General features: G+C 53.3%; 2 protein-coding genes across 6 annotated transcripts in view; one reads left to right on the forward strand and one right to left on the reverse strand.

Annotated features, from left to right (window-relative positions):
* The window catches only part of SLC66A2 (solute carrier family 66 member 2), a 47,022-nt gene extending 42,048 nt beyond the window's left edge, over nt 1–4,974 (reverse strand). For 3 of the 4 annotated variants that reach the window (XM_017951890.3, XM_017951888.3, XM_017951887.3), the window contains exons 1-2: nt 4,866–4,974; nt 4,136–4,413 (exon numbers count right to left, since the gene is read on the reverse strand). In XM_017951890.3, the coding sequence (XP_017807379.1) occupies nt 4,136–4,338 (203 nt within the window). In that variant the 5' untranslated portion in view covers nt 4,339–4,413; nt 4,866–4,974. Of the gene's footprint in view, nt 1–4,135; nt 4,818–4,865 lie in introns of those variants that run through there. The other variant, XM_031658921.1, reaches the window with a different exon arrangement.
* A 1-nt stretch (nt 4,975) lies between these two features.
* On the forward strand, nt 4,976–7,047 carry LOC110741763 (taperin-like). Of its 2 annotated transcripts, none has more exons than XM_031658922.1 (2): nt 4,976–5,727; nt 6,118–7,047. In XM_031658922.1, exons 1-2 carry the CDS (start codon nt 4,976–4,978, stop codon nt 6,179–6,181), a joined length of 816 nt encoding a protein of 271 aa, XP_031514782.1. In that variant the 3' UTR covers nt 6,182–7,047. The 2 variants fall into 2 exon arrangements, with proteins under 2 accessions (XP_031514782.1, XP_031514783.1); XM_031658923.1 differs by having other exon boundaries at nt 6,121–7,047.
* The last annotated feature ends 5,385 nt before the right edge of the window (nt 7,048–12,432 follow it).

Here is a 12,432-nt window from a genome sequence, read left to right on the forward strand (position 1 = left end):
TAGCTTTGTGTCTTCTCTTAGGCACCACTAAAGCTATCACCCTCAGTAACAAAATGTTATGATCTCTCTGATACAATGTTTTCATTCCTCCATCTCAGAGTGCTCCAGCCTGGGTCCTACTGTGGATGGAGCTAAGGCTCCCAGGGCCCTGCAGCCCAGTGTGGCCTGATCCCTGCCTGGCCTCTCCGCTTTTCCTCCACATACTCACAGCCAGCAAACACTAGCTATGAGGCACCATTTAGCCCTTCTCCTGGCTGCTGCTCCAACGTGCCAAACCCTGCACACTGGCATTACGCAGAGTGTCATCTGCTGAATGCTGGTTTCACAAAACGGTAGTAACGACTATAAGAAACAAAAACATGAGTGACCTATGTTTCAGAATCCCTGGGTTTGTACTGTTAAAGCAGCCCCTGCAGGACTGCAGAGCCCCATATGCCATGTACCCCTAATCCCCAATGGGGGGCTGCCCAGAGGGACTGGAGCTCTGAGGACCATGCCCCAGTACCTTTGGAAGCGTGAGGATTCTAACTCCACCCCTGTGCTGGCGGACCCCGGCCTCTTCTCACAGGACCCCCCTTCTCACTGGACCCCCAGACCCTTCTCACCAGAGCCTGCCCTAGCCTCACCTCTGTTCTCCCCCCGCCCCCCTCTCACCGGAGCCCAGCCCAGCCCCACCTCTGCTCTCCCCACCCCCCACCCCATCCCCCTCTCACCGGAGCCCAGCCCAGCCCCACCTCTGCTTTCCTGTCCCCACCACTCCCATTCCAAACACTGAGTGTGTGTGCGCATGTGTGGAGCTGGGGTTGTGTGTGATGCATCCCGCGTGTCACTTCCGCTAAAGCACAAACCCTCTGCCCTACAAACCATGAAATCAAAGAGGCTGTGAACCTACAAAGCCTGGAGAGGGGAAGCCAGGAGTGGGGGTCACAAGAGGCTCCCAAGAGAGAAACAGAAGAGGTCATCATCCCCCTCTGCACAGCAGGACCTGGGGACCGGGTGGGCACAGAGGATGTGCCTGTGTGGAGTGCAGAGAAGGCACATTCTCAGGCACATTCTCAGGCTGGAGGGACGCCCAGCAGGGACCAGCACCCTCTGCTCTCCCCGCTTTCATCCCACCGACTTCTGGGACACGCTGGGGCCCTGTGTGTGCACTCGGTGGTCACACAAGCCATGCATGACCACGACAGCCCAGGTTATTGATTCTATGAAGAGACCCATGGACAAAGTTCAGAATTCCCTGGAAGGCTGCCCTGTGCTCCACCAAGAGCTCAAGTGTCTCTCGAAGGCCTGTAAGCAAGAACTCCCACCCCAGCTTCAAACCTCTACATCAAGTGCCAGTTAGGTCATGAGGCAGGAAACTGGGTTAATCTCTGACTTCCCCAAACCAGATACTGAGATGGACATTAGATAGATTCTTTTCTTTCTTTTTTTTGAGACAGGGTCTCTCTCTCTTTGGTCAGACTGGAGTACAGCTCACGGCAGCCTCGAATTCCTGGGCTTAAGTGATCCTCCTGTCACAGCCTCCCAAGTAGCTAGGACTACAGGTAATGCCACCACACCTAAGCTAATGTTTCAAATGTTTTGTAGAGATGGGGTCTTGCTATGTTGCGCTGGCTGGTCTTGAACTCCTGGCCTCAAGTGATCCTCCCACCCTGACCTCCGAAAGTGCTGGAATTACAGGAGTGGGCCACCGTGCCCAACCTAATTTATTTTCTTTTAGCAACTTGGGACTATGAGCATACTGGGGGTGGGGGAGATCCTCTAAGTAGAACTTTTTTCCCATATGGTTATCCACCCTCAGGCAATTTTCCTCCATTATTTTGGAGAAAATTTATTCTATAACCCTAAAGGTAATTCTATAACCCTAAATTTATTCTATAACCCTAAAATTTATTCTATAACCCTAAAAATGCTCCTTCACCACATACACATGTGAGCTGGGGCTGTAGCAGGTGGCCTGCCAACCAGCATCTCCCCAACTCCCACAACGTGCACTCAAAATATTCAACAGCATTAGACAATTAGAAACCTACTTCCCAGTCAACCTTATGTTCACTGAGGCCACTGCAGCACCGCCAGCCACTGTCTCCACAGCAGGCGATGGGAAAGAATGAAGCAGTTTCCAAAATGAGCCCCCTGACCCTCACTCAGATGCAGCCCGGCCCAGAGACAAACCTTGAGACACAACTCGGACGAGATCGCTGCAGGGGACAAACGTCCCTGCCTCAGAGACAACTCTGGGGAAGAGGCAGCCAACCCACTCGCTCACCTAAAAATCCCTGGCAAAGGCAAAACTAACACCCAGGGACACGTGGACCAACGGCTGCCCACGGCCAGGGCTGGGATGAAGGCTGTGGAGCAGGGAGCACCCCAGTTCATGAACACAGGGGACACCCCAGCATCAGAACTCATCAAATGGACACGAAAGGGGTGCATTTCATGGAATGCAAATCACACCTTAACAAGGTTGACTTAAAAACAGGCGGGCCAGGTGTGGTGGCTCACGCTTGTAATCCCAACACTTTGGGAGGTTGAGGTGGGTGGATCACGAGGTCAAGAGATCGAGACCATCCTGGTCAACATGGTGACCATCGTATCTACTAAAAATACAAAAATTGGCCGGGCGCGGTGGCTCAAGCCTGTAATCCCAGCACTTTGGGAGGCCGAGACGGGCGGATCACGAGGTCAGGAGATCGAGACCATCCTGGCTAATACGGTGAAACCCCGTCTCTATTAAAAAATACAAAAAACTAGCCGGGCGAGGTGGCGGCGCCTGTAGTCCCAGCTACTCGGGAGGCTGAGGCAGGAGAATGGCGGGAACCCGGGAGGCGGAGCTTGCAGTGAGCCGAGATCCGGCCACTGCACTCCAGCCCGGGCGGCAGAGGGAGACTCCGTCTCAAAAAAAAAAAAAAAAAAAAAAATACAAAAATTACCTGGGTACAGCAGCGGGAGCCTGTAGTCCCAGCTACTCAGGAGGCTGAGGCAGGAGAATCACTTGAACCCAGGAGGCAGAGGTTGCAGTGAGCCGAGATTGTACCACTGCACTCCAGCCTGACAAGAGTGTGAGACTCTGTCTCAAACAAAAAACAAAAAACAAAAAACTAACAGGCAAAGAAGCAGGTACATGATTACTCAGTGACCAGAGTCAGAAGCAGAGTTCTTGACACCAGCTGCCTAGACTCCTTCTCTCCACCCCTCCACCAGGCCCTCTTCATGGGAAGAGCAGCAGACACCTTCCAATCTACATGGACAGAGAGGCTGGGATCACCCGGAAGAAAGAAAAATTCCAGATGTTTTTGGCCTTAGAATGCAGCTGTGAGACCTCTTCATTTTCTCCAAAAACTCATTCTCCCAATTATGTCTGGCTTCAACAACTGTTAAAATTAATTTCAATTTCCTCAGCCTAACGCAAATACAAAGAGGAAGTTGGCCTGAGAGGAACAAGACAGTCTCCAGAGAGCATGACTTCCTATTTAAATAAGGCAGCACACGCGCCGTGGCTCAGCCTGTAATCCCAGCACTTTCAGAGGCCCAGTGGTGAAGAATGCTTGAGGCCAGGAGTTCGAGACTAGCCTAGGCAACATAGTGAAACCCCCGTCTCTACAAAAAATACAAAAAAACAATTAGCCGGGTGTGGTGGTGCACCTGTGGTCCCAGCTACTTGGGAGGCTGAGGTGGGAGGATCACCCAAGCCCAGGAACGTGGAGGCTGCAGTAAGCTGTCATCACATCATGCACTTCAGCCTGGACCACAGAGCAAGACCCTTTCTCAAAACAATAAAGAAAAACGACACAACATGAGAAAGGCGGGCAGGAACGGCTCCTCTCTGCAGGCAGGCCTAGGCCATTGCCCAGCAGAGAGGTCCCTGCTAAGCACCCGTGCGGGGCATTATGCGAGAAGGCAGATCTGGAGATTTTCTCTGAGATTCTATTCTCCAATCCCACCGTTTTTCTGGAAAAAATAATCTCACCCTAAGAAGTGACTCGCCTGCAGCCACGTACCCCATCGACGGGAGAGCAGGACGCTGGCCAGCCAGGAGGTGTGGACCCTGCTGCTCGCCCGGACTCAACCAGAAACTCCAAAGGAGAAACCCTCTTCTCCGAGCGCAGCCCAGGAAAGCAAACCCCCAACTTACCAGAAGAGTATCCGCAAAATGTTGGCCACCAGCAGCACCAGGCACACGTAGGTGGAGAACCCGTCGGCGTTCTGCGTCCTGCGGATGTCCCGGTACTGCGGGACGTAGGGCACCACCCCTCCGAAGACCATGGCCGCGGCCGCGCCCCAGGACACCAACTGGTGCAGTGGCACCAGAAGCCAGTCCAGGCCCTCGGCCTCCATCGCAGCGCCCGCCTGGCCGAGGCTGTCACCGGCTCCGCGCCCCGCGGGCCACCGGCCGCCTGCTCATCGCCGAGCCTGCGGGGAGCGGGGAGCGGCTGGAGTCCCGCCAGGGAGGCTGGGCCGGTGCGCAGGGACCCGAACCGACCCGACCCGCGCCGGCCGCAGGACCCGAGGCAGAGCGTGGGCGACCGTGGGCGACCGGGGCGCGGGGGTGTCTGGGGGTCCCGAGACGCACCCGGCGGGGGCTGGGGAGGGTTCCCAGGGTCGGGGTCGAGGACGGGCGCAGGCCCTGGTGTCACCGCCCGGGTGCGCTTAGCCGGCGGGAGTCCACGCGCGTCCCGGGATGGGCTCGTGGGAGGGGGCGCAGGCCCAGGATGGGGCGCACGGCTCGTGGGAGGGGGCGCCGGGCCGGTGACCCACAGGACCAAGCCGGGGGACTGGGGGCAGCGGCCAACTGCCCCGGCCCCGCGTCCTCGGCCGCCCTAGGCCGCCCCGCGAGGACCCCGCGCCGCCCCCGCGTTCCTTACCTGCGCCCCTAGCCCAGCGCCCTGCGCCCCGCGTCCCCGCGCCGCTTAACCGCGCGCGTCTCAGCGTCCGTGCGCTCCGGCGCCGGGAAACCCCGCCCCGCGGCGTCACAATGCCGGGCCCCGCCCACGCCGGAGCTGTCGGGCGGCGCCGCCGGGTCCTAGAGCGCGCGGGGTGGGGTTGGCCGAGGCGGGGCCGGGAGCCGGGGCTGTGGGGGCGGCGGGGGAGCGTGGCTTCTCCCGGCCGGTCGGGAAATACCAGCCGGGCGGGGCCGGCCCCTCAGGCCTGGAGCCCACATGAACCCGTCTCCAGCGTGAACCCGCCTCCAGCTGTCCCGGCGCGCGGCCATCCCAGCGGAGGGCGTGGTCCTGGCGGGCGGGGGCTGCAGGGTCCGGACGTTCCCGTCGTGCGTGTCCTGAACGCGGGCGCCCGGGGACCAGTCTCGTCCAGCTCCGTCCTGACCCCGGAGCCCCGGGCACCCGGTGGGAGTTTGCAGCGCCCGGGGGCGGCCAGGGTCTCGGGAAACGTAGCGCCCCGCGCGGATCTCCGCTCCGATGCAAGCGCCCGGCGAGCAGATGCTCCGGGGCCGTCACCGTGGCCGTTGTCATCATCGTGGTTGTGGCCGTGGCCGCTGTCGCTGAAGAAACGCGGGGCGACCTCCCCCCACCCCCGTGCAGTTCTCAGGGCTGAACCGTTAGGCGCCTATTTGCAGAAAAGGCAGCTCCTGAGCCTCAAGACAGACTCCGAGGCCAGGCGTGTGCGGAGCCTGGGCCCTGCTGCCGGCCTCGCAGGCCGAGCCAACTCGGAGCCCCGCACCCACCCGCAGGGAGCTGCCCTCGCCCGGGACCCTCTTGGCCCGCGCGGGTGAGGACTGAAGGGCGAGGGGCGCGTGGATGAGGGGCGCGCGGGTGAGGGGTGAGGGGCGCGCGGGTGAGGGGGCGCGGGAAAGGGGGAGGGGCGCGCGGGGTGAGGGGTAGGGGGCGCGCGGGAAAGGGGGAGGGGCGCGCGGGCGAGGGGCGCTCGGGGGAGGGGCGAGGGGCGCACGGGTGAAGGGGGGACGCGCGGGTGAGGGGTGGGGGGCGCGCGGGTGAAGGGGGAGGAACGCGCGGGTGAGGGGTGGGGGGCGCGCGGGTGAGGGGTGGGTGGGTGTAGGGTGAGGGACGCGTGGATGAGGGCCGCGAGGGTGTGAGGCGAGGGGTGCACGGGTAAGGGGCAAGGTTGAGGGGTCCACGCTCAGGGTTGCTTCCCCTCCAGCAGCGGCCTCTCCACGAGCCTGGCTCTCTGCCCCCTGCCTGGCTGGTTTTGTGGGGGATCATAGGACAGTTACCACCTAACTAGGAGCAAGTCTCCGACAATCGAAACAGGCTGCTCCCTCCTTGCGCCCCCAGGCTGGCGTTGGGACTTCTTTAGAGCCAGCCCTGCGGAGCCCCAGCACCAGGAAGGTAGAGGGTAGTAAAAGGCACAGCAGGAAGCCTGGGAGAGAAAAAGCAGCTGCCCCTGCTCAGCCGCGCCCTTCCGCGAGCCCTGGAGCCTTTGGGATCTTCCGTCCTCTCTGCCCTGGAGGTTGGAGTAAGCTCCGGGCTTCCTTGACCCTCACTGGAGCACTGGGGTCCCAGACGCTGGCCTCGGTTATCCTAAATCCAGAGGCTGTGGAGGCAAATTGTGCAGCCTGGGGCCTGGAGCTGCATCTGTCAGGGCCTCCAGGAGCCTGGCTCAGTGGACAAAGTCTGGCATGCTTGGACCTCACTCCACAGGCCTCACCCCTCAGAGGCACCCCGAAGGGTGAGTTGATGACCACAGAGTGAGTTTGTACCTTTTCGAGCACCACCTGTCTGGAGTCCACCCCAGTCTACATCAGCCAATCACAGCTCATTGCAGGTACTGCACTTGTCACATAGCTTCCTACAAACAAGCCCACCAAGCCATGCACAGCTGGAAAATGGCCCTTATAAAGCCATGAAGTCCTAATCCAGGCAACCTGTAAATATTACCTCGTACGGGAAAACAGTATTTTTTTTTTTCGGATGTCATTAAGGATCTTGAGATAGAGAGATTGTCCTGGATTATCCGAGTGGGTCCTAAACACTGTGGCTCACACCTGTAATCCCAGCACTTTGGGAGCCTGAGTTGGGTAAATCTCTTGAACCCAGGAGTTCGATACCAGCCTGAGCAACATGGCAAGACCTCATCTCTACAAAAGATAGAAAAATTATCTGGGCATGGTGGTGTGCACCTGTAGTCCCAGCTACTCCTGAGGTGGAAGGATTGCTTGAGCCCAGGAGGTTGAGGCTGCAGTGAGCCAGGATCGCACCAGTGCACTCTAACCTAGGTGACAAAGTGAGACCCTATCTCAAAAATAATTAAATAAATACAACAGAGACAGGGTCTCTGTGTTGGCCAGGCTGGTCTTGAACTCCTGGCCTCAAGCGACCCTCCTGCCTTGGCCTCTCAAAGTGCTGGGATGACAGGCATGAGCCAGCATGCCTGGCCACATGCATCTTTGTAAGAGGGAGGCAGAAGGAAATGTGGTACCACACAGAAGAGAGGGCCATGGGAAGATGGAGCAGAGATGAAGATGGGGCGCTGAAAGTGGACGTGATGCAATCACAAGCCAAGTAACGCGGGAGCCACCAGAGGCGCCAGAAACAAGGAACAGATTCTCTCCAGGAGCCATGCGAGGGAGCCTGGACCTGCCAATGCCTTGATTTCAGCCCATTAAAAGTGATTTTGGACTTCTGGCTTCCAGAGCTGTGAAGGAATAAACTTCCGCTGTTGTAAAAGCCACTTAGCTTGTGGTCATTTGTTGCAGGAGCCAATGAGAGACTGACAAGATCAGAGCTGTGACACGAGGAAGCAGAGCTGTGCCTCATGCTTTCCAGGCTCAGCTCATGAGAAACAGTCACTGGGATGGCCCCATGCAGAGGAGGGTGTCACGTAGGAGCATGAATACCTCAGGGAACCACCTAAGCAGTTGCCTAACACATGGTGCTTATAAAAGGAAAAGCAAGCAAAGCAACCTTGTTCTGAGAGCTGGGACATCAGAGGAAGACTGGAGCCCCTGTGTCTCACTCAGCCTATTTATTTTTATTTCATTTATTTATTTAATAGAGACAGGGTCTCACTATGTTGGCCAGGTTGGTCTTTGAACTCCTGATTTCAAATCATCCTCTCACCTAGGCCTCCCAAAGTGCTGGGATTACAGGAGTGAGCCACTGTGCCGGTCGCGCACCCCATTTTTTTAAGGAAACCTGTACAGAAGGTGGATTGGAAGTCACGCTTTAGGAGCCTGGCTCTGAAGTTCCACAGCTTCAACTGGTGTCATGTGACGTGCTTGGCAGTCACCACTCCCATGCTTACAGCAAAGAATAGCAGGGCGCGTGGCAAACCAGCAGCCTTTCATGGGCCCATCAGAGAACTGAGGCTGCCAGGCAAACTGGCACCCTGCTCTGAAGAGACAGGCACATCCAGGGAGACAGCACCTGAGAGCTGCTCACCCAAAGCAGAAACTCCTGGATAGACTGGCTTTAGCGGAAAGATTAGACAACGTGCAAGACTAGATAGGTAATGTCAGCAGAGAGATGGAAACAATAATAATCAAAAAAACATGCTAGAAGTCAAAAACACACTAATAGAAATAAAGAATGCTCATTAATTGACTAGATAGAATAAAGGAAAGAATCAGTGAATATGAAGATAAATCAACAGAAGCTTCCCAAACTGAAATGCAAGGAGAAAAGGGGATGGAAAAAAAAAATCAACTGATCTAGTTTGAGCGTGTGTTCCCACCAATCTCATGTTGAGTTATAATCATCAGTTCTCGAGGTGGGGCTTGGCAGGGGGTGTTTGCATCATGGGGGCGGGTCCCTCATGAATGGCTTGCGCCATCCCTTCAGTCTCTTGGTGATGAGTAAGCTCTCACTCTGAGTTCATGTGAGAACTGTTTTTTGTTTTTGTTTTTGTTTTGAGATGGAGTCTCGTTCTATTACCCCAACTGGAGTGCAGTGGTATAGTCTCATCTTACTGCAACCTCCGCCTCCTGGGTTTAAGTGATTCTTGTGCCTCAGTCTCCCAAGTAGCTGGGATTACAGGCGTGCGCCACTATGCCCAGCTAATTTATTGTATTTTTAGTAGATATGGGGTTTCACCATGTTGACCAGGCTGGTCTCGAACTCCTTACCTCCTGATCCACCCACCTCGGCCTCCCAAAGTGCTGCAATTATAGGCATGAGCCACCGTGCCCACCCTGTTTTTTTAAAGTGTGTGGCACCTACCCACCCCCTCACTCTCTCTCTTGCTCCTGCTTTCACCCTGTGAAATGCCTGCTCCCACTTTGCCTTCCGCCATGAGTAAAAGTTCCCTGATGCCCCCAAGAAGCTGAGCAGATGCTGGTGCCATGCTGGTATGGCCTGCAAGAACTGTGAGCCAATCAAATCTCTTTATAAATTATTCTGTCTCAGGTATTTCTTTATAGCAATGCAAGAACAGCCTAATACACCAACAGAAGACACCATCCAAGAACAACATCAAAGGATATGACTGGCACAATGGGAGAATCAGAAGGAGGAAAGAGAAGAAGGGGCAGGAGAAATGGTGGAATGGTGTGAATGTCCCCAAATTAATGACAGACACCAAACCATACATCCAGGAAACATACAGAACATCCATCAGGACAAATAACAAAAAACATAAAGCGAAACAAAAACAAAAACCACACCTAGGCTTGTCACATTCAAACTGAATAAACCTGCCTGACTGAACCCCCATCCACCAGCCACAGCTACACCTCTGACTAGACAAGAGACAGATTTCAGTAACTCTCCTGGTAAGAGACCACTGACCATGGCTGGTCCTGGCTGGTTTACAAAGTCTGTGCACCAAGTGCCTTTGGGTCTTAGAAAGACCTTTTGATGTATAGGGCCTAACTATAATACGTTTAAATGTTACATCTCCACCACAAAGTGAACATGTGTTATATGATACATACGGCAGAACTGCCTTCATGAATATTCATAGCTCCTCCTGTAACCTGTTGAATAAGTATGTTTAGCCAACCCAGTCAGCATAAAGCTCCTGCCCCATCCTCTCCTCTGAAGGGCCTGTGTCTGGTCTGGTGGGATGTCCACCTTGCAAGTTGTTTAAGAAATAGTCTCCTTTTCTAAATGCAGTGTTGTGTGATTTTTTAAGTTAACAAGAGGAATATGAATAAAAATGACAGTAGACTTCTTGTTAGAAATCATGCAGATAAGAAAAGGGTGGGGTGAAATCTTTAAAGTGTTGCAATTGAAAAAAAAAAAATCTGCCCACCTGGAATTCTATATCGCAAAAGTATCCTTAAGGTGCAGGAAAAATAAATACTTTCTCAGAAAAACAAAAACTGAAGGAATGTATTGCCAGTAGACCTGCCCTGTGAGAAATGTTAGAGAAGAGACAAGGAAGATGATACAGGTCAGAAGCTTAGATCTACATCAGGAAAGGAAAAGCATCAGAGGCAGAATAAATGAGAATTAATGTCTCTTGTTTTCCTTATTATTATTATTATTTTTTTTTTTTTGAGACAGAGTTTTGCTCTTGTTGCCCAGGCTGGAGTGCAATGGCACGATCTCGGCTCACTGCAACTTCCGCCTCCCGGGTTCAAGCAATTCTGCCTCAGCTTCCTGAGTAGCTGGGATTACAAGCGCCTGCCACCACACCCAGCTTATTTTTTGTATTTTTAGTAGAGACGGGGGTTTTGTTGACCAGGCTGCTCTCGAACTCCTGACCTCAGGTAATCCACCCGTCTCAGTCTCCCAGAGTGCTGGGATTACAGGCGTGAGCCACCTCGTTATTCTTAATTGATCTAAAGACAACCGTTTAAAGTCATAAAGTAACAATGTACTGGGTGATTACAGCTTGTGGACAAGTGAATGACAGCAATGCCACAAAGGACAGTGGGAGGAGCCGGGCCTTTTCTGGTGTAAAATACCTCCATTGTGCTGCCCTGCCTACCACGAGTATAAAGCTATATCCCACAGCTTAAGCCACTTGGTCACACACTGAAACCTCTGGGCAGCCTTAAAACCACAAATGGTGAAGTGCCCAGGCCCACCCGCAGAGCACTGATAAAGGGGGCTGTGCCAGTCAGGGAGGCCTTTTAAGCCCTCCCCAGAAGTTCTGATGTGTAGCCATATTTGAGAGCCACTATTTTAAAATTCACACACCCACAAAAGCTACACAGTACAGGAGGTCCTCATTACCCACAATCATGGCTTCTTGGAAAGACCATTTACTCAAACAGGACCAGAATTGCATAGTAAATAATGGGATTAGAAAATGGTTGATACTGCATTAACAAGGAAAATTAAACTTATGAAAATACTGCAATTATTTTAGAATAAATAAAACAGCAGGCCAGGTGCAGTGGCTCACGCCTATAATCCCAAGACTTTGGGAGGCTCAGGTGGGTGGATCTCTTGAGCCTAGGAATTCAAGACCAGCCCGGTCAACATAGTGAGACCCCATCTCTACTAAAAATACAAAAATTAATGGGGTACAGTGGTGTGCATCTGTAGTCCCAGCTACTCAGGGGTCTGAGGTGGGAGGATCACCTCAGCCCAGGAGGTCAAGGCTGCAGTGAGTCGTGATTGTGCCATCACACTCCAGCCTGGGCAGCAAAGCAAGACCCTGTCTCAAAAAAACAAAGGGGCAACAGTCTCTACTCAGATCTGTATACCCAACTCTATACCCAAAAGAACTCCTTTTATATAACTTTTAAATAAAACTTTTGAAACACAAAAGAGAGTAACACAATGAAATGCATGTATCCATCAACCAGCATCAATAACTATAAAAGAGCTCTTTTAATGAGTACAAAATAAAAACTGAACAGTTTAATTGGCAGCATTTCTCCCTTTCTTGGTAATAACAGTGCACCCTAAAATCAGCAGCATCTTAGATTTAAGGCCTTAGTAACAAGGCCATTCACACTGGATTCGAGGGGCATCTGGGCACCTCCATGGGCACTCATGCTTCATAAAAGACAGCTGCATCCTACACTTGGTTGAACTGGGATGTTTTCAACTACCCAAAATAAAACTTTGGTTTTCTAATTTAAAGCTTTGTTTCATATCTACATTCTGCTCTTGTGGTCGGCATCTTTGCTCTCGTAATCAGCTATTTTAGTCTTACCCAGACTGTTTTCTTCCCAATTGTCTGTCCTCCCACCAGGGAAACACTGGCTAATTTCTATAACTTCAGAATACACATTAATATTCTTTAATATTTAGATTCCCGTGGTCAATTATTCATCCTGGGCTAGTGCTCAGCAGTTTCTCTTTTGTCAGTTCATGCGCCACCCAGGTGGCATACACTGAGGAAGGCACAATTTCTATATTTATCCTAAGCCAAACATGAGCAGGAAAACAGAGAGCTATTCTAAAAATAATTTTATCGGGTCAAAAAGAAACAACTGCTCGGCCGATCTGGCCGATGACTCCCCCAGTAGCTGTGAAATCAAGAATGCACGTCATTTTCTTGCTGTGTTCCTAAGGCAGAAGAGACCACTTTGAAGACCCGCAGTCCACATCGGCATCG

Source organism: Papio anubis, chromosome 19 (assembly GCF_008728515.1).
Source record: "Papio anubis isolate 15944 chromosome 19, Panubis1.0, whole genome shotgun sequence".
Taxonomy (NCBI): Eukaryota; Metazoa; Chordata; class Mammalia; order Primates; family Cercopithecidae; genus Papio; species Papio anubis.

What these genes read in the sequence shown, in the direction of transcription:
- LOC110741763 (XM_031658922.1), top strand. Translation starts at nt 4,976, where the DNA reads ATGCCGGGCCCCGCCCACGCCGGAGCTGTCGGGCGGCGCCGCCGGGTC. An exon ending in GACCCTCTTGGCCCGCGCGG is followed by an intron (nt 5,728 to 6,117) that starts GTGAGGACTGAA and finishes CTTCCCCTCCAG; the next exon opens with CAGCGGCCTCTCCACGAGCC.